Here is a 21,642-nt window from a genome sequence, read left to right as displayed (position 1 = left end):
GATGAGGGCTGTGGGGGAGTTCGAAGGAGTAGAAGAAGGGGAGGGGGAACTGTGATTGGTATGTAAAATAAAAATGTCAATTTAATGTTGGACACCTGGGAAATAGACTGGTGTATCTCTCTGAGTTTGAGGTCAGCCTGGTCTACATATAGACAGCCAGGACTATATAGACCTTGCAAAAAAAATTGGCAGTTTAAGGTAGTTCACACTAATACTGACTGAGCACCAGAAGTGAGCTGGTCTACTGCTCTGATAAGTTAGCAGATATGGATTATTTATTTGCTTATTTATTTATTTATTTATTTATTTCACTTTGTAAGTCCAGGCTGGTCTTGAACTCAAGTTCCTCTTTTTTAGGCTCCTGAGCTATGGGTTTACATGCATGGACCACCACGCTTAGCCTGAGTTATTCTGACTGCTGTTTGTGTGCGCCTCTGTGTAGAGATGTGTGCAAGTGAGTGTACGTGTAGGCCCGAGGAGGACATTGGCTATCCATCTCTAGCACTCTTTATTGCTTCTCCCGATAGAGGGCCTCTTACTGAAGATGGAGGTCACTATTTTCTCCACGGGCTAGTGACCTATGATCCTTCTCTCTCCCCTCTTCTCATGCACTGGGATTCCAGGTATCTGTGACTGGCTAACCCTGGCTCACCCTGGCTAACCCAATACCTTTCATCTAGGTATTAGGGATCTGAACTCAGGACCTACACTTGCACAGCAAAAGCCCTCTCCAGTCCATGGTTGCTGTTTGCATGGGAGACACAGGCCTAACTTCAGGCACGGGCTCCCAGGTCCATCAGTGTTCCCACTCTATTCTTACTGTTTCAGGGATGTTTGCCACACTGAGCTGCAGTGCCTGGCTCCATTAATGGAAGCCAGTGGACTAGCCCTGCTCTCCTGCTTCCTTGCCAGCATGGCTCAATCTGTTTGTGTTTTACAGTCCATTTTAATCATGCTGAGGGTATGAACAGCCAGATGTATTTTTTCATATCTATGTGTGTGTGGTACGCATGCATATGTGTGTGTTCTCATGTGTGAGGGCACACGTCAGTGTGTCTGTGGGACATATGTGCATGTGTAAGTGGGGGTTCATGTTGGTGTTGGATCTTCCCCAGTTCCTTCCCATCTTATTCACTGCAATGGGATCTCTCGGTTAAAAACACATCTTGGATCAGTGATGCAGCTAGTCTCATCATGAAGCCTGCTTTAAGGATCCCTGTCTCACCTTCCAAAGCTGGAGCTCCAGATGGCTGTCACACCCATCTGACCTTCATGTCCCTTTGGGGGATACAAACTCAGATTCTCTTGTTTGTGTTGCAAGCATTTTAGTGGCTGAGCCATCTCCCTTGTCACCTAGATGTACTTTTTTTAAAGTCCCAAGAGGTTCTTGCCCTTGGATATTTATCCAGAAATAAAAATAAATGAGCTGATTGATAAAATAGTTGATATAATCTGTCCATGATTCCTGATACCATTGAAGATTAGGTCAATGCCAGGGGTCTGGGCCACCACCTGGGACTATGTTAATTGTCCTTGGGCCATGCTGTTGCAGGGGGCATGCTAGTCTGAGTGCCCTGTGCTGCCTCCTGGGGTCATGGTGACATCCTGGCAGGGGCTGCTGTGAGGATCATGTCTGGGTCTTGGTCCTACCGCAGCCAGGGTCTGTGTTGATATCTATGGCACCTGGTGCCACCAAAGGTCACATGGATGCCTGGGGTCTAGGCTGCAACCTGTGGCCATGTTGATGTCTGAGGGCCATGCTGCCACCAAAGCCATGCCAGTCTGGGCCTGAGCTGCCAAGGGCCATGTCTGGTTCTGTGTTCTTCCTGCACGTATGGCCCATGCTACTGCAGGGGTCATAGGACCCAATCATGTTGAAATCCAAAGGTTGTGCTGAGCTGGCCTTGCTACTCACTGGCCCTGAGATAGCTGACCCCATCCCTCATTGGGAGACCCCTCTCCCCTCCCTACACATTTGGGAGAGATGACCCAACCCTCACCATGGGTGTGGGAGAGCTGGCTCTGCCCCTCACCTGACAGGGTGGTGGACGTAGTGGTCCAGACAGACCAGCTCAGCTACTATCCAGCTCCACATCCAGGGACTTGGTTTGATACACCCTGACGTCTACCCCATCTATGACCTGCTGGGATATACGAACAGACTTGTCCTGGGATGATGGCAGAAGGACCTCTGTGACTTGGGGAAGCAGCAGTGGGATAATCAAGAGGAGTTTGGGAGAGGGTCCAGTGATGGCTGTGTGCCAGAGGCCTTGAACCAGACAACACACCCATCGCAATGACCATTTTGCCGTAGAGCTGCCTGGGCAAAGCTATATTCTGTGACACACTGCAGCACCCATTGTCCCTGGGAGGAATGAAGAGGTGTTGGAAAGACAGAGGGGTAAGGTGAGTTTTCTGTTTGTTTTAATTATTTTTGGGGGGTTCTTTTGGCGAGGATGCTGCTGAGGTGGGGGGTGGGAACAGATATACAGGGACTGGGAGGTGAGTGAGATTGGGGTACATGATGTGAAATTCACAAAGAATCCAAAAAGAATTGTGTTATATCAAAAAGAATTGACACAATCAAATTCCTGCAGCCTCATTGCCAATTTATTAAATTACAACTATTATATATGTTAACATACATAAATTTTCATATACAGAGATTAGAATTCATACATGTGATGCATACTAGTTAATTACAGACCCAACAACATACAATATGCATTGTACCATGGCGATGTGACGTTTTAACATAAAACATACAACCAATGAAAGCACATAGGGCTTATCACTAAAATCAGGCGAACACCTGTATGCCCTCTGAGACAAAAGAGGGGAAAATGGTGTGTCTTAATCACTTTAAGACTAAAATCATCTAAGTTCACTATTCTGTTTACTACTGTGGGTCTCCTTCCCCCTGCGTGCACACAGCAGAGCAGGACTTCCTGTCACTGACCCTCTTGTTGTGAACATGTCTAAGTGTGACAGGTGCTCAAAAAAGTAAAAATAAAATAAAATAAAAACCCAAACCAGCCAGCAATCCCCAGATCAAATGGAAAGGCTGCTGAGCTGGGTGTTGGGGACAGGAAGCCCAGCTCAGTCTTCACACTCTATCAGGCTCTCCTGCACCAAGCCTCGTATAGCATCTCTCCCTCGGCCTGTGTTTCTTCACTTGAAGTGATGTGAATTTGGATAGAAAACTCTGCAGTTCATGTCAGCTCTAAAATCCCATGACATCTTATCTACTGGTTAAGACCCCAGAGTTGATAGTGTGGGGGAGATTACTTTTCTAGCCCAGTGGGAACCCCAGAACTCTTGGCAGAGCTGTCAGGTTTGTTATGATCGGATAGAAAGGTGACCACATGGTCATAGATCTGGAAGAGGAATCCTTTGACTTACTCCCTCTCCTGACCTCCGTGATGCAATAGCTTCTACAAAACTTTCTTTTTGCTTGACTATCTCCAGAGAATAAGCTATCACTACCAGGTAAAAAACATCTATTCGGGGGCAGAAAATTGGTTTAGGTATAGGTACCATGTGTAAATCTCCTTACTCTTCTATATTGCCCCATAGGTAGTCAAAGATATTTCTCCTGCCTTTCTTCAATTCTCCCCTAGTTGCATCAACCAGTATCATTTGCCAAGAGTAGAGTGGGAAGACAGACTTCTCGGAAGACAGACTTCCAGCTCTGCCTTTCCCATGAACAGACTGCGTCACTCTGAAAAAGTAACAGCAAAATGGGCTTGTGAGTGTCCTCAGATGGCCAGATAGATGGAAGAGGCAACTGTGTCACAGAGCTCGGGAAGTGTTAGCAAGGCACAAGTGTGACCACTCTAAGCTAGCACCGTCACCTTTACTAAGGGCTCAGCGAATCCTCCAAAGGCTAGCAGCCAATTTGCTAGAATACTGCCAGCATTCAGAGCAATGATGCAAGCTTTAATAAAATACTGAAAATAGCGCAATAGTCCCAGGACTCTAAGCCCTAACAACCAGGGGATTTTGAGGCCAGGCATATCTGCATGTATTTTGCAAGGGACAGGATATAAACAAACCTGCTCTAGAAATTAATCCTTAATGTCACAATCATGGGAACCTGATTGAGTAAGGACTTGAGACTGCTGGCAATGGCCATGCCTTGTGCACAGTGAACTCGTGGACTTCTATAAGCCAAGGAGTGACTGCCAAGCATGGAATTGGAATTTCCTTTGGGGTGAAGGAGCTTGCATGGAAATAGATCCAAGGGCTCTGGCGTGCATGAAACCTAATCTGTTCCAAGAGATGGTAGAAGATCACTTTCCTTTTTCCCACTATCCCTTAGTTAGACAACAAATCAACTCAGAAGTTACAGCCTTGCAACTGCGTTTAGTCAAACAGACCCAAAACCAGCTAAGGTCAAAATTCCAATGACCTATGAAAGATGACTATGACTTTTGCTTTTGCTGGGGACATAGACTTTCCAGAGCACATCTAGGCCATTCATACAGTTCTAGTATTTTCAAAGGTCTTTGTGTCAAATTTTGAGGTCAGTAAATAGCAATAATCTCTTTCTATTTGCTGTTTCAATGCTGGATCTCACCGTAGGGAGTTGTAGTCTTACATCCCCTCTTGTTTATTTATGGGAAACTGCCCTTGCTTATCTGTTATAACAACACTCAAGAAGAAATGCAAATCATTCTGTTATTGATTGTCAAATGGTGCCCACAGTCATAATAAGAAAATACCCATGTGTCTCAGGTCAGCTGATTACTCAGCTACCATAGGCAGAGTGACGGGAAGCTCCACAGATGATGGAGGATGAGTGGGCCCGAGACTAAAATAATTGATTCTCTGTCCCCAGGGCGAGTAAGTCCCAGATAAATGTTTATGGAATCTATTTGAATTCTGTTGCTTTTTGAGAAGCATTTAACCAGCAAAATATTTTTCACTAAATTAGCTATTTTTCAAAACAAATGCCCTCTTTCCCAAATCCTTGAATATATTACTTTATCTTTGAGGACCAGTCTATTTTCTATGTTTTTTTTTTTTAAATTTTAATTTAAGAGGAGATCCTGTTATATAGCCCAGACTTGCCAGAAAATTACTACTTAGGCCTGGTTTTCCTCAAACTTATGACAATCCTCCTGGCTCAGCCTCCCCCATGCTGGGATTAAAGATGTGTACCACCACCCTTGACGCCACCACATGTTTTTAGAAAACATTCTTTCCCCATCTTGCTTTACACAGCAGTGGCCTCATGTTTGCTGTGGGACCAGTACCTTGGAAACAGAAGTGCTGATTTGAGTCCAGTTAGGAATGGTTGGTCATGCCCTTCTGGACAGTAACACACACACACGCACACATGCACATGCTCACATATGCACATGCACACAAATATATTATATGTTATATAATATACATATTATATATGTTATATATAATATACATATTATATATATATATATTTAACAAACTCAATAGAGAAAATTTGAGTTCCAGTTTTCCGCAAACAGGGGCAAAATGAATACCTGATGGGGAACTTCCCAGAGCTTCAGGCATCCCGGGATGCCAGAAGATCCCTGTCTTTGATAAACTTCCAAGCAGCCCAGACTAGCCACGGGCAGCTTTGAAGGCCCTTGATACAAGGTTTGGGTTTAGTGGGGGAGGTGAGCAGATCATTTTGGCTGCTCTTGTGCCAGTCCTTACAGTAAATCTGTGCTGCGCAATGCTCTCATGCGCCATGGGGATAGATGCAGGCAGAACATTCCATTCTCCCTTTCTGACCATGGAGCCAGACTAGAGTCACTGATTAAGCATCCTCAACTAATCAATGAACAGGAAGGAGGACATCTCAGAAACATCATGTCTGGAGAGCAGTAGATTGAGCCATTGGAGATAGCTGTTTTAATTTTGAAAACCCAGCAGGTCTCTAGCAAACACGAGTTCTTCTGAGTTTTCCATTTACTATTTCAGTCCAAAACATATAGAGAGAATCATCGTGGGTTCCTAAATTATGTAGATAAACCTCTGTCCCCCATCCTTGATCCCCCACACCCCTGATTATAGTTCCACATGAGCAAAGAAAAGTGGGAAGTAGGGGTCAAGGAGGCCCTACATGATTGTGGTTGTTTCTCCTTATAGCAAGAAGGCGCCAAAGAAAGTTTTATCTTCTTTTGTGTAATCCACCAAGGAGAGATCACTGACATTAACCATCAGCCTGTCCCCTTCTTCCAAGGAAAACATAGCCCCAAGGTAGAGGGGCTGAAACCAGTTGCTACTTATTTCACACATAGACTTGGTTCCTGTGAGGAGGTGGGAGGGCTCGGGGTAGCTGTCTGTTACCTTGGTGATAACCACGATGATGAAGTCTGGCCTGTTAGGTCGTCTTCCTTGGTTGATGTTGCTACACCTAGATGTGATCCCTCGGAATGTGATCTGGGAGTAAATGAAATAGTCTCCGGACTCGGGGATCACCAGAAATTTGTTGGTATAGTTCATCCGGTTCTTGGTGAAGGCCAAGCCTAGTTCATGTTCCCAGTGCAGAGCAGGAAACTGATTTTGCAGATGTGGCCCTGGAGTTTGCTTAAGAACTGCAAATACAGGAGAGAAGTTTAATTGGCACAGGTCAGGACCCATGGCCTTTGATAAAGTCTTGTCCTCTTTTCCTGTTTTCTTAGTGTGTGTGCATGTGCCTATGTGTTTGTGTTGTGTCTACATGTGTGCGTGCAGGTGCATGTGGAGGCCAGAGATAGAAATGGGGTGTCCTTTTCAGTAGTTCTTCACCCTATGTTTTGAGACATGGGTTTTCACTGAGCCTGGAGTTTACTAACTTGAGCAGATTGGCTGGCTGGAAAGTTATAGGGACCCACTTATCTCTGTCACTCCAGGGCTAGGGACACAGGCATGAGTGGCTCTGCCGAGATTTCTCAGTGGTTGCTGGAGATTCAAGCTGAAGTCCTCATGCTGCAATGCAAGCACTTCTCAGACTCAGCCAGCTTTCCAGTCCCTGCTTTCTGCATTCCCTTTCCTTGGGGTCTCTAGGAGCTTATGTACTTCGTCCACAGTCGGAGCTGTGCATTCCTGGGAATTGAAGTCTGTGTCCTGGTGTGGTCATTCATTCCTGCCTCATCAAATGTTTTCTTATTCACAAACTGTTGTTCTACATGGATGCAGTGAAAGTTAAGAAATCCCTTTGTTCTTCTGTGCACCTGAAAAGAATCTACCACTAACAGCTTGCTTACCCAGGACAAATCCTGACACCAGACCATCCCAGTCCTCATTCTGGGGCCTATGAATGATGAGTCCACCCTGTTATCCTCACTGGCCAATTGGCAAAGGCACATGTAGAATCATTCTTCTAGGTCCCTCAGCTTTGCCTACCCTCAGCATGACTAGCACCCACTGTCTGGAAGACAAAGCTGACTTTGAGCTAAGACATTCTCAGATTAGCCCTGATTATCCTCCTTTTCTACACAAGGAAAAACCCTTTTAACTTAGCTGGAGAAACTGGCAAACTTTCTGTCAAAGCCTGCTCCCAAATGTAATATCTCGGTCACTATACCAACATTCTTACCATCCACAGTCCTGCGCTTATCATTCACCCCAATTCAGGAAATGAAAATATTGGGGGGAAATAGCATCTACTGAACACACAGTGTCTTTTCTTTGCACCTTTCCCCAGGTAATATAGTAAAACTCTTTACATTGTATTGGGTGTTAATAGCCGGAAGTATTTGCCTTGTATCAGGTGTTAAAAGCCGGAAATACTTGCATTTTATCTGATGTTAAAAGCTAGAAGTATTTACATTGTATCCGGTGTTAAAAGCCAGAAATATTTAGCATACACGGGGAGGAAAAGTGCAGAGTTTGTTACTGCTCCATCATTTTTATGAGAGACTACATCATCCAATGATTGGACTGTCTGCTGGAGATCCTGAAAACAGTTGCCCACCAATATGGAATATATGACTGTACTCTCCTTTCTCCCCTTCTCCCTCCCTCTAGAAAAATTCCTTTTGTACACGTGCCATCTACAGAATCTAAAAATCCTAAAATCTAAAAAAGACAAATACCACTCGTGAGAAGGACTAAAGGAGGTGTAAAATCCGCGGCTATTGGGAAATGCATTCATCTTTCCTGGCATTCTGTTTCAGACAAGCTCTCTTCCAAAAGGAGGAGGGGAGGAGGAATGGAGAGAGGGAGTGGGAAAGGGGAGGGAGGGAGGGAGAGAGAGAGAGCGAGATCAACCTTGTCATTACATCACAATGTTGTGGTCCAATGTCACAAAACAGGCAGTAATCAATAGTGAATTGCCTGAGGACATGCTGGGACTAGAGACTCAGAACATTTAGGCAATTCCTCTCCCACACTGCCAGAGCCAAATATACTTGTGGGACGGAAGTTGGGCTCTGGGCTGCTTGGGCCCAGTACCAACTCTAATTCTGCACCATGCAAACTTCTTTAATCAACTGTGCATGTTTGCTTTCTCTACTGCACCTCAGTGTCTCATATGGAAGTTGAGGATTGGGCTCTTTAGAGCCTTGTTCTGAACATTAAGTGGACAAAACTAATATGGGCATTTTATAGATTAAAATAAGCTAGGTACAGTTGAGCTTGTTTTTTTCTGTTCAGATAAAGCACCATGCTTCATTTAGACAGATTAAAGAGTAAGCCTGTGCTATTTAACATAATTCATATGTTCTTATGCCTGCTTCACTCCTAATTCTAATTAAATTAAACACATTAGCTGATGTCTATAGTTAAAGGAAATGGATAGAACCAAACTTGTTTCAAACTACTGATGTCAAATAGGATAATTTACAACAAAACTATTACTATTAGAGACAACAAAAACATCTTAACTGCCTCTAACTGCTTTGGAAACTCACAGCAATCACCATTATGTACTGACACTGTAGTTTGTGGATAGCTTCTGCCTTAAGGAACAATTCAACAACCTGCACATCCAGTGGGTGACCAGAAACCTAGACTCTGGGGCTTCTAAGGTATCTTTCCCATTGCTGACTGGACTAGGGTTTCTTTTGCAAACTTGGCACAATCTTGAGTGGGTGTGAACTCATCTAGTCTCTACATTAAGTGGCTCTTGGAAAGCTCTGGCGCCTCCTTATAGACATCTTTGTGAGTTCACTGTGGATGATGCGGTGATTGACATGTTTTCTCAGATGATGCATAAACCAGGCCCATTGTGTCTCTAGAGAGGCAACCCTCATAGCACTGAGTGCAATAAGCTGTGTTAGCTCAGCGGCAGTCAGACTTGGATTAGAGAGCCTGCTGCAGTGAAAATCGTAGCCGAAAGAAGCAAGCTTAACTTTGAACTCTTCCACTGCATATCTGTCTGACTAGGAACATGCAAATCATTGTCTGAGTCTGAGTTTCCTGAATGTTTTCTTCATGTGTGTCTATGTGTGTGCTTGTGTTTGTGTGTGTGTGTGTGTTCACCTGTGGAAACCAGAAGTTGCCACTGAGTATCGTCCCCTGTGGCTTTCCACCTTCATTTTTGAGATGGACCTCACAGAGTATGGAACTGTCCAGGGAGCTTCTGGGATCTGACTGAGCCTGCACCTAGCACCAGCACTGTAGGTACCCAGGCTCAGAAGCAGCAGCATCCACTCACTGAGCTTGCCCTCCAGCCTCTTCAAGTCAGTCCAGAAATCTTTCAGCCATTATGAGAGCCAGAATTACTCTCATAGACACAGAATGGAGGAAAACCACTTCAGGATGGCTGGGTGTATGTATGCCAGAGAAAAGCAGGATGGACAGGCAGAAGGCCGACTGAAGAGCACCGAGCACCAGAGAGACATGGGTCCTTGCTTTTGTTACAGGGAAGAAGAAGTTACTCAAAATCCTTGATTGTCAATTCTGATGCCCGTTCAAAGCCACCATAGTGAGTTTTGGTAATATAATGAAAGAAATCTCAGGTCTATGGCCCATGGTGTTTAAAGGAGTACAGGAAGTCTTACTTGTCAGGTGCGCCCTTGGCTTGGCTCTGGAAGGCATGTCTGTAACGAAACAAGAAATATGCTTTGAGTAAGGCTTAGAGAGTGACGACAGCCCCTGTGGTGAGAGAGGAGCATCGGCCCCATGCCTTGCAGCTCAGCTCCATTGTGTTTGGAATGGCTATGGTGTCTGTAGGATGCACCACTGGGGACATGGGAGACTCGGGAATAAGAGTCTTGCGTGCAAAGGACTTTGGGTGAGTTGCCTAGCCTGGACACTGTTCTGTCTCTGAGATGGGCACAGTAATCTCTACCTTGAATGCTGTGTTTACATGGTTGCTGGCCCCTAGCCAGGCCTAATAAAAACCATGCTCATTGTTCTGTGAGGGCCAGTTGACTTTTTATATTCTTTATGGTTCTTTTGCTGTATCCACTGAAGTGTCTGCATAACTCAATAGAGAAGGGATGGGGGGGGGGGAGAAGTAGGATCCATTCATTCTGTTGCTCCATGACCTTGGCGGATCCTCTTCCCTTTCTGAGCCTTTTTCTCATTAGTCTTTAAGAAGGAACTTACAATTTCATGTTAGCTTTTGTATTAAAGTTAAACATGTTCTATACTATATAATCTATAGTGGTAACGATGATTCTTTTGTATACTTTTGCTGCTTTGGGAACTGTTCTCACTCCTTAGTCGGACTTGATTACTTTCATCCATACTTAGCTAGCCAGAAGGACAACCACGGTCAGAGATGACTTACTGTACACAGCTGGAATGATCTGTCTGAAGGCTGCATTGCCCAGCATGTCTGGAAGCTGCAAGTTTAGACTCAGGCCGCATATCATGCATGTAGTCAGAATACAGTTTGCCTTCTTTTTTTTGGTGGTGGTGGTGGTGGTGGGGGGATTCGAGACAGGGTTTCTCTGTAGCTTTGGAGCCTGTCCTGGAACTAGCTTTTGTAGACCAGGATGGCCTCGAACTCACAGAGATCCATCTGCCTCTGCCTCCCGAGTGCTGGGATTAAAGGTGTGTGCCACCACTGCCTGGCAGCAGCACCACCGCCCGGCCAATTTTACCTTCTTAATGATGGGTGAAGAACCTCACTATTCTTTCAGTCTCTCTGCATCCCTTGGCTTAGCGATGTGTCAATTAAAGACCCACTCCCAATTACTTTCATCCTAAAACTATAAGAAATGCCCTTACTCCCCCCAAGAAAAGGCATCAAAAATGAACACTTACAAACTGGCTGTGGTGAAGGTTCACAATTTTGGTTTTGTATAGCCTGTTGAGAAAGAAAGATACAGTTCAGTCCTTAAAGCCCTTCTTACCTCAACACACGCCCAGATGCCCATAGACTTGATGCTCTCCTGGGAGGAAAACAACATTGGAATATCTCAGTTGGTGGGGATCTTACATCTCAGCTCTGCACTTCCTTTCTGAAGACCCCCATTGTCCTCCTCTCTTTTATCTTTATCTTTAGCTTGAGGGTTTCCCTGCTGTAGCCTGAGAACCCTGTCATTTCTTGTAGTAAACCAATAGTGGGAGTTATTTTATTTTTGCCACTTTATTTTGAAGATTTGAACTATTTTTGTATTGGCATATACTAATTGTGCATCACGGAGAACTTCATATACACATTCTCACGCAAGTATATATATCATGCACTTTGACAATATTCATCCTCATATTCTGTTCTTTTCCTCTTCCAAGCTGTTCTTCCTTTTCCCAGATTAGCTAGTTTTTAATTTCATGAAATCCACCCCTCTATAGCTATATCTATATCATCTCTGTAAAGATGATTGAATATAATTGAGGATCCGCATATAAAAGAAAACATGCAATATTTGTCTCTCCAAGTCTTAGGAAATGATCCAGTCAAAGAAATAATGGCTATATCCCCTTTTCCTTCCCATCAGCCTTGCCAGTCTTCCTGTTTCCACAGAACACATGAAGGATTCTTCCACTACCACAATCCTAATTCATAAGTCATTTCAGGTTTCCTATGACAGAGAAAAGGTAGTTGCCTTGGCATCAAATAGATATGCATTTGGATTATGGTTCTGTCTTTTATCAATGATAAGATCTTGTGGAAAACACCATCCTTCTCTGGGTTTAGTGTACCCATTTATAAGCTGGGAATACTAACACTACCAAACCCCAATTATGTGCAGCACTGAGGAGAAGATCTAACAAGAAATGCCCCAGTCGACTCAAAGATTATGTGGAAAATACAAGACTCACAGGCCTGAGCACAGGGCCCAGGAGCAAGCAGGCCCTCAACTGACTAGTCATAACTCTGGCCTTTCACACACTTGTGCACCTTCTCAAGCCAGTCCTCTAGCATGGACTTCTGATCTGTGTCTACAACTAAAAATCTGAATGTGCACATGTGTGTGCTTGAGAGGGTGTGTCTGTGTGAGTGCAAGGGAACAGGCTCCAAAACAGGAGAGAGTGCACCAATATGCCCAGGCCCTGCTTACTGCTCTCTGGGTCCCTCTAAAGCCTCCTGGCAGAGCTTCATGCCTTTGGTTTCTTCCTTTCATCTATGTCCTAGCTCCTCTCTAGAAGGCTAACTAGAGAGAATTCTATTATGATTAAGATTCTACTATGCTCATACTCCTTTGGTGGTTCCTCATACATTTCATGATATGTTCTATATTTTTAAGAAATTGCATTTTATTTATTTTTGTGTAGGTATGTGTATGCACAGTTCATGTGTGGCGAACTAAGGACAACCCGTGCTGGTCTGCTATTTGCTTTCCCATGAGGGTCCTCGACTCACTGAGCCATCTCTCCGCCCACAATTGTCGCTTATCCTGACATCCTGTATCCCACTGATCGCCTGTCTTCTTAACTGCTTCCTTCTTTTTATGCCCCCGTGTTTCCAGCTGTAAGAATTTGCCACAGTGCATGAATCAAGAGATTTAAAAGTACAGAGGGTTCGGCTGCTGTTTATTTATTATAAGTACATCCAGTCTCATGAAACACTCTATAATGGTTGCTATTCACATCCCCATAGTGGCAGTGGGGCTTGTTGAATATTCTATATACCACATGAGGTGGAATAGCATGTTAACTCTGGTCAGGTGACTTACAGCTTACAGACAAGCTCCTGATGTCTTGGGGCAGAAGTCAAGAGGGTCAGCAAGGTGGCAGTGGGGGCAAGCTCAAGGTTCACCGAACATGAAACTGTGAGGGGAGTCAGTCTGAACAGATGCTTAAAGGTCCTGACAGGTCAGCCAGATGGAGGAGCAATAGCCACACTAGACATGCTAACAGCTTGTGCAAGATAAGGAGGCCCAATCGCACACGGGGGCAGCTGGAAAATGGCAAGGCTTCCTGCTAGGGAATGAAGACACTGCATATTCACCCAGGGGCTTGGAAAAGCCTAAACAATTGCTGGGGCAAACTGTCCCATGTCCATAGTTTGCTGTCTTGAGGATGGAGACGCACCTAGAAGTGGTTTGGTTTCTATCTGGTACTTGACTTGCTATGGGCAGAGTTAATAAGGGAATTTGTTATTTGGTGAGGCAGGAAGTGGGAAGTGAGGTGCTCAAAGAGTACTGGGAAGATCTTTATTGGATCTCCTCCTGGTAAACAAGAAGTATACCTGCCTTAGTCAGATTCCTCTTGTTTCATCCATCCTGCTTATGCTGTGTGAACAGACTCTCAGGGCAGGTTTAGAGCATTCCTTTTTGATTAAGAGTCCCAGGACTGTGGGCAGATATCTGGGATATGCACACAGATTCCTGGTGGCTCTGTTGGGTTTTTATTCCTTGAACACAAATCTTATTTCCATATATGGTTGAGATGCATGGGGTTTTAGTGGTCCAGACTGCCACTATCTACATGTGGAGTCTGAGCTGTGCCCTGCTGGAAGGTGTTGAAGACCGCACCATCCCAAAATCTGCAGGCAAAACAGGAGCGGGGACTCTATCTTCCTTTCTTTTACTGCTGTGGAGGGGAAATAAAGGTTCACGAGCCAAGTTGCCCTAATGCCTGCTTTCCAGATAGCTCCTGGCAACACCAGGACAGTAGGACATCTTTCTTATCCTCTCAGCCTGGTTTCTTCTGTCTCTTCTGGGTGACTTTGGGGGTACTTAGAAGATGACAAGTCCAAAAGGCTGCTTCATTACTCTCCAAATTCAAATGGACCCTGGGCATTCCCCTTTAGCATAACTTCTCAAACCAAGGACTGAGAATCAGGATTCAATTTTATTTCTGGTGACAATGCTTTTCCTTCTAGGAGAATTTGCTAGGCAGAAGGGCTGGTCTGCTCTTAACCACTCTGGCCCAGTAGCCTGGGAAGTGCCTGTGTTTTTACTGGATTATGTAATCTACAAAATTAGCAGATTTCCAGACCTTAGGAGGACAGAGGCAAAGAGGAGCAAACGATGGAGCACAGTTTAGATTCAGTGACACTAGCCAGTGTTTCAACCCAGAAATCTGGGAGAGAGATAATTTTGGTAAGATTAAAGCCTTTTATTCTGGGAAGATGCTCAGCACGTAAACGCAAGTGCTGTTCTTGCACATGACCCAGGCTCAATTCCTGCATCCGCATCCATGCGGTGGCTCACAGCCAGCTGCAGCCACACTCTCAGGGGATCTGGTAGTGTCTTTCACCTTCTTGAACACCAGATATGTGTGTGGTATACATGCACACATACAGGCAAAACACTTGTACACATAACAAAATAAATGTAGCAACAACACCAACAACATTTGAACCACTTAGAGCTGAGTAGTCATGGCCTGTTGGTACTACAGTCTCTAAAGGGCCCCTAAAGTCTGTGTGGAACACGGCTGGGGCTCTGGAAATGTTTGTTGAAAGTTGTAAGGGTTGGCCAGAAACCAGAGTCAGAAAAAAAAAAAAAACAAAAAACAACAACAAGAAAAAAAAAAAAAACAAAGAAAGCAAATGTGCACGCTCACGAACATACATCTTAGTGGAACAGTGGTGTGTCCAGGACCTGCAGCTTGCTTTAACCCTTGAAATATTATTAGTAATTTCCCCACTCATCGCCCGACCTTTAATTATTACAGGTTGCAACATTATCACTATTTTATGATTTTCCTTCTTTCATTGATTTTTTTCTTTTTGGTATGTTGACTAGTAGTGACTACTGGCTCAGACTGACTGTGTCCTTGGCTGCACACATTTCTTGACTGAATCTACTTTTTTAAGCTAGGCAGAAGAAAGGCTGTGGGAAGGAGGACATGCCAATTAACTAAGTGTTCCTTCTTGCTGGCCTCTGCACTGGGCCTTGGCGTGTAAGCCTTTTAATAGTCTGAGCAAGTTGAGTTTATCACTGGGGTTTAGAGCCTCACAAAGTCAAAGGTAGGGAGGGGGCCTGGGATATGAACCACTGGATCAAATTCTTCCTGGGGTACACCAGGGTCCTTCTAAGCATTGACAGGGAATACCAGCAAACAGCTTAGCGGTGGGTTGGTCTTTAGATTTCCTGGCATTTCCCCAGAAAAATTCCTGTGAGTGTTTTTAAAGTAGTGATGCACTTAGCCTCCCTCCCACCCGCTGCAGTCACCTGCTCTTGTCTATCCCGTTCACAAACAGGAAGTTATGTCCATTTCTTTCTGTCGTAATAGCTGCGATTGAAAAGATATTCATGCTTTATGACCTGCGACACGTCCCACAGCAAATCTAGGAGAAATCAGGGCATGTGAGGCTTCCTCTCTCTGTGTATCTTCACAAGCATCAATCCCTCTGGGAACGGCTTACTTGATCTCATTTCATTGCGTCATCTGCTTTCCTGGCCTGGATCAGGCTTGCCAAGAGTCAGGCATTTGTAGCAGAGTAAATTTGGAAATCCCAACTTCGTAATTTCTTCGTTCCCAATCCTGGCACAGCAGCTGACCTAGAGATTCTTTGCTGGCAGGCCTATCCTTGTGGCTCAGGGAGGCTGCACTTAAAATTGCTATCAATTCATTTCTTTTCCTTCTTTCTTTGGGCCCAAGCAATACTGTGCTGTCTGTGCCTTCTTCTTTAGGCTTTTATTGCTTTGTCTATAAACAGGAACTGCCATTGGCTATGTTTTATGAGAAGCAGTGGATTTAAGATCCTGTAGAAGTTTAGGAGTGGCGTTACTCCTTTCCCCAAACAGACATTCTGTAGGCTTGGTAGATCAATAGTTTGCTATGAACTCTGCCTTTTGATAATGCCAATGTGTGAAGAAGAGGAACTGTCCACTTCAAACCCTCAGCTTGCTGTTGTTCATTTGTTGTGTGGCATGAGGCTCAGGCTGGGACACACCTTTACGCTGTGCAAGGTGGCATACACTATCGGGCTGGGTAAGGGCACAGGAGTTTGCCAAGCTAGTATGGTACTCACTGTGGTGCAGGCTTGCTTGAGGGAGTGACAGTGTGGCCTGTGAGGTGACCTGCAGCTTGGTCTTGTTCTGCCTTTGGAGGTACCACTGTCATCCCTGGCGGCTGCTCACAGCAGGGGTGACTCCATTATGGGACAGACTTGGACACACCTCTTCCATCTCATCTGTTTGGGTCTTATAGACAATGCTGGGGATTATGGGTATTGCCTACGTTCAAAACAAGAAAAACCTTGGGAAGATAAGAGTCCTGTCCAAGGCAGAGTGGGTAAGGAAGCCCTCTGGGGAGCATCCCGCCTTTGCTTATAGCTTTCTGGATGTCTTGGAGTCTTGCAGAACTCCCACGACAGTGTGAGGAAGAAAGCGGACTGAGAGTCTGAGGATCACGGAAGGCTGATAAATTGCCCAAGTATTTTATCTTCCTTTTCATCCAGAAAACACCAAGTGAATGTCTTTGCCAGGCACAGTTGGTACCTTTCCAGGAGGAAATAGAGCTAGCATTTATTGATCATTTAATGTGTTCCAGACATTTCTGCTGTGTGAGGTATAGAAAATAGTGGAAGCTTGCAGGAGTTATCAGAAAGGCGGAGAAATGAGATTAAAAGGGACTGGCAAGAATGTGAGGAGAGTCTGGCAGGACAGCACAGAAGGTGACAGGCTGAGCAGGAAGCCCTGCTACACTGTCCAGGCGATTCAAAGCACAGAATCTGCTACCAGTCTATCTATGCCTGGCGTGGGGCCAAGAGGCTCCAGCATCTTCTCTGCTGGGGCTGGGGGAGGATGAGGACACACAGAGCCAGTGCACCTGTTCTGGAGCCGTGGAACCATTCAGGGCCCCGGAGGATACCCAACTATGGTCAAATCACTGACACAGCGGTTTGAGGGGAGAGGTTGTGGTGATGGGCAAGACTGTAGTGCAGAAGGGAGCACTGAGACATTCTTAAAGCCAAGAAGAGCTCCACAGCACCCAAACCTGCTCTTTGTCCTGCAAGGGCAGATTCCACAGCAGGTAGGGAAGTTGTACTCTGTGAAGTAATCTCCCAGTGAGGGAACTTCCCTGCTCAGCATGATGATGTAAGCTTGCTGTTGGCCAGTTTCCACAATGCCAGACATACCCTGTTTCTAATTATCCACATTTTATACAAATGCAAGCAGAGGCCACAGGAAGGGAGATGACAAACTAGCTAGTGGCCAGTCTAGAACCTGGACTAGCTTTGAGATCGCCGTGACTCATGGCCTTTCCAAAATGCAAATTAGCCTAGCCTCCCATAAATCTGAAGATCCTAAAACACTGCACGGCCTCTATTTTTTTTTTTTTTTAAAATAGGGAACACATCACGCTTTCTTCAAGGAATGTTTAAAAGCATTTCCCTCCTTCGCTGGCTCAGCCACCTGCCTCCCTTTCACGTCAGCAAGAAGTTCTACTTTTCAGCCTTTCCTGGGCTACTCCATGCATTTATAAATGCACACCTGCAAGTGAGCTCTTCCAGGAACAAAGCATCTGCTATTGTGTCTGCTGTGAGTCGCTTGACTCTTTACACTGAACTGTGAGTGCTGGGCTGTATCTGCTGCCCATACATATCAAAGAGCAATCTCTCTGCTCCTTTGCGACCTCTAAGTCCATTGCCCGTCATGCACATCTCATCTTAGTTTAAGGATTATTCAATTATAAAAGTATTTCTTTCTCTTCAGCCTTTCCAGAGAGAGAGAGAGAGAGAGAGAGAGAGAGAGAGAGAGAGAGAGAGAGAGATATCTGGGTTGGCAGACAATTTTGTTTTCAATTATATTTCCTCAGCTTAAGAGAGCCAGGCCACTTCTCTGATTCATTCATATTCTCTCTCTCTCTCTCTCTCTCTCTCACACACACACACACACACACACACACACACACACACACAGTCCTAATTTCCTGCCAAGCTAGGAGTCCTTGGTGGGTGATTGTGAGTGTGCCATAGGTTTGTGAAAATCCTCACTGGGCTGCCGTGGGGTAGCAGCTGTGACCTTCCTCCATGGCATCGGCGGAAGCTTTTATTCAACTCACGGTGTGACATCTAGAACCTAGTGCACTGCCGGAATGCAGAGCAGGGCTTGGGCTGTCTGGTTTTAAGCTTGGATCCGCCTCCAATGTTGGAGAAGTCTCCACCCCCTCAGCTGCCTATCTGCAAAACAAAGGCTTCTGCCCTGTGGCCAGGCTAGGGAAAGGCTGTTGCACAGGCAGGCAGAAGTAGCTTCTTTTCTTTTCAGTCTCACACAACAACCTTTAAGCTCCTTGAGACCCAAGGTCACGTTTCCCTCGTGGTTGTTTGGTGCCTGGCATAGAGTGGTAAACGTATCCCAGGCTCCTGAGCATGCCATTCAGCCACATTCCGGCCACGCAAAACGCCCCTGCACTTGTCTTATTAACATGCTGACAGAAACGCCCCCTTCTGACTGAAGAAGAAACAGCTCAAAGACATTTAGCAAAGAGCCTGTTTTTCACTTGGGCACAAATGGCCAAACTGGAGTTTAAGCACAGGGACCTGAGAGCCATATTTTGACTTAGTTTCTGCTCCCATCTCTGCCCTCCTCAGTGTGACTCCTTCCTGGCCAGCCTAGCCTCTTGGCATGGCTCCTACCTGGCTTCTTTGTGCCCTGGTTCCCACTCGAGTCCTGTCAAAGGTCTAAAGAGGAAAATGGCCAATGTTTCCTGCTCCCTCTGCCCACCCTTTTCTTGGTCCAAACTTTTGCATTTTCTAGTCAGGTCCTTTCCAAGGGTTAGCTTCCTTCTAGATTCCTCCAAAACGTTGGTTCTCAACCTTCCTATTGCTGGGACCCTTTAATACAGTCCCTCATGCTGTGGTGACCCCAACCATAAAATTATTTTGTTGCTACTTCATAACTGTACATTTGTTACTGTTACAAATCCATAGCACCCCGCACACCCACCCCAGCCTCACCCCCTTTTCTATTTTGATGCACTAAGATGTCCTAAAGCCTGGCTAAACAACACCCGCAAGCATCCCGTGTACCTCCCCCAACCCATGCCCTGCTGTCCAGGAGACTGTTTTCTTTGTGATGGGATGGGAGGGATTAGGCGAGTGTGGTTCAAGTCTCGAGCACCTGAGTAGGAGAGGCAAGAAGGGGATTCTGAGTTGTTGCTATTTGTGGTAACACTTTGTGCCCTCCTTGATGGGTCTTCCTGTCTGGTCACTTCCCCTGCCAATTCCCTTTCCTGGACTGCAGCATCCACTGGTAGCCTAGGTGATGTTCTTTGGTTTCTGCCAACATCGGGATTACAGACATCATCCTGGTAATAGAATCCTATTGTATGTCGCCACCCCTTCAGAGTCCAGGGAGGCACGGGTTGCTGGAGGCCACTTAGTAATACTTCGTTCAAGACAGCTGTAACCTTCTGGTTGGAGAGTTCCCTGAAGTCTCTTAGTCGTGTGTGTGTGTGTGTGTGTGTGGTGTGTCTGGGGTCAAAGCCTGACCTCCCATTTTCTCATCCCCTCCAGTTCTCTTCTAACCTAAGCAGCCTTTCTGGTCTACTTGTACGTGTCTGCATCTATAAGCCGTGGCACATGGCTGCCGCAAGCACTGTTTGCTGACCCTGATGGAGTGGCAGGAGTTATACATTAGCCATGATGTGGAAATGGTCCAGGACTGAGACCAGGTTTCCAATTAAGCTGCCCATTTTCTCCTTTATAGTTGAATTCTTGGGACTAAAATTTAATCAGCCTTCATAGAGCATGCGGGACATTTCCCACTAAAGAATAGTCGTTGACTTTTCAGGTCCTTCTTGGGGGTTCCCAGCACTCCTGGGCTCCTCCTGGACACCTGCACCCTCACTCTCCAAACTCCAGTCCCACAGCCTTTTGGTGACAGCTTCTCCAGGGAGACCTTAGGCTCACTAGGTTCTTAGCTGAGCAGTGAAGAATATTTCTAAACCCAAGAAGGGGAACTGGTTAAATAAATTTTAGCCTATACATATAGGAACATAGTACAGTCAATCATACATCAAAGTAATCACACATATAGGAACATAGTTCAGCCAGCCATACATCATAGAGTTGTCACACATATAGGAACATATGTACAGCCAGCCATACATCATAGTAATCACACATATAGGAACATAGTACAGCCAGCCATATGTCATAGAGCTGTCACACATATAGGAACATAGTACAGTCAACCATACATCAACGTAATCACACATATAGGAACATATGTGCAGCCAGTCATATGTCATAGTAATCACACATATAGGAACATAGCCAGCCATACGTCATAGAGTCAATATTATAGAAACAAAACATAGGTTCATGCTATGTAGGAAGCTCAGAATAATCCCATTTTATTAAAAACAGAAAGGAATTATGTACTTTAGATAGTTAATAGTTTTCACCTCTGAGGATTTATGAGTAAGGCTTTTTCTTTATTTCCTTGCCTGTGATTTCTATCTCTTTCACCTCAACAACCGTACATTATGTAAAACAATTTAAGAGCCTTTTGTTTTTAAGAAAAAGGAATGTTTTCAAAGGATCAGTACACTATGATTGTAATTATCTTAAAAATGGACTGTGGAGTTGTTCTTGTATAAACATGAGATGAAACAACTCAATTCCCTGGAAATCCAGAGTTAGGAACCAGATGGGACCTTTCCATCTCTCACCCTCCCAGTCTCTACAGGGAAGCTGGCAACGCTGTCCGCCAACAGTTCTGACATAGGCCCCAAACTGGAATGAGTAGCTGCCTGGAGAGAGACCATTGATTCCCTAGGCAGGAGCAAGCGTACTTACCCGCGGCATACAGTCTCTTCCCGGGGCCCCGGGCTGGTTGACCATCAGGAAGGTGCTAAGTCCTGCAACCGTGAAAAATGACAGCAGACAGCAGATGAGAGCCAAGCACGCTTTGCTCCTGGCGGCTGGCCTGGCTCTGCCCTCTGGCATTTCCACTCTGACTGCTCCCTCGAAGCCCAGCCCCAGCTCCTCAGCCATGCTTCTCCTCTCCTGGAGGCACTTCTGACTCCTGACCAGAGACCCCCCCATTAAATAAGGGAGCAGCTGTCACACTGGGTGAGTTCATGCTCTGCTTCTCCTCCCCTTTTTACTCCCGCCTCCCCTGATGGCTCGCTGCAGCCCGCCCTGCCCGGCTAGGGAATGTGCCGCCTACAACAGAAACCAAGTTTGGTTTAAGAAAAAAAAAAAAAAAAAAAGGAGAAGAAGAAGAAGGAGAAAGCTTTCCCAAGCATATTTGTATACAGTATGCTCATGTGATGTGCTTTTTCCTTCTTTTACAGAAGGGAAGTCAGGAAAGTCCCTGGAGGAGGAGATCCAGAATGCAGCAAGTCAGTGGGTGGGGCGCATTAAAATGTACCTGCTCCCTG

At 45.4% G+C, this 21,642-nt stretch overlaps 1 protein-coding gene and 1 long non-coding RNA gene across 2 annotated transcripts in view; one reads left to right on the top strand and one right to left on the bottom strand.

Annotated features, from left to right (window-relative positions):
• Positions 1 to 2,597: 2,597 nt before the first annotated feature.
• On the bottom strand, positions 2,598 to 21,538 carry Tnfsf15 (TNF superfamily member 15). The gene is made up of 4 exons (XM_050121792.1): positions 21,056 to 21,538; positions 11,173 to 11,215; positions 9,960 to 9,998; positions 2,598 to 6,569 (listed from the first exon to the last, which is right to left on the bottom strand). The coding sequence occupies exons 1-4, from the start codon at positions 21,302 to 21,304 to the stop codon at positions 6,115 to 6,117; spliced, it is 786 nt and encodes a 261-aa protein (XP_049977749.1). The 5' UTR covers positions 21,305 to 21,538; the 3' UTR covers positions 2,598 to 6,114.
• The window catches only part of LOC126488368 (uncharacterized), a 56,787-nt gene continuing 56,388 nt past the window's right edge, over positions 21,244 to 21,642 (top strand). Inside the window, exon 1 of the long non-coding RNA XR_007588665.1 lies at positions 21,244 to 21,331. This is a non-coding gene — a long non-coding RNA (uncharacterized lncRNA). The remainder of the gene's footprint in view (positions 21,332 to 21,642) is intronic.

The sequence above is a fragment of the Alexandromys fortis genome, unplaced genomic scaffold (assembly GCF_014885135.2).
Source record: "Alexandromys fortis isolate MF-2015 unplaced genomic scaffold, M_Fortis_MF-2015_v1.1 scaffold_183, whole genome shotgun sequence".
In the NCBI taxonomy this organism is placed as follows: Eukaryota; Metazoa; Chordata; class Mammalia; order Rodentia; family Cricetidae; genus Alexandromys; species Alexandromys fortis.
The sequence above is the reverse complement of the archived record's forward strand: the minus strand, read 5'-3'. Positions and strand labels throughout refer to the sequence as shown.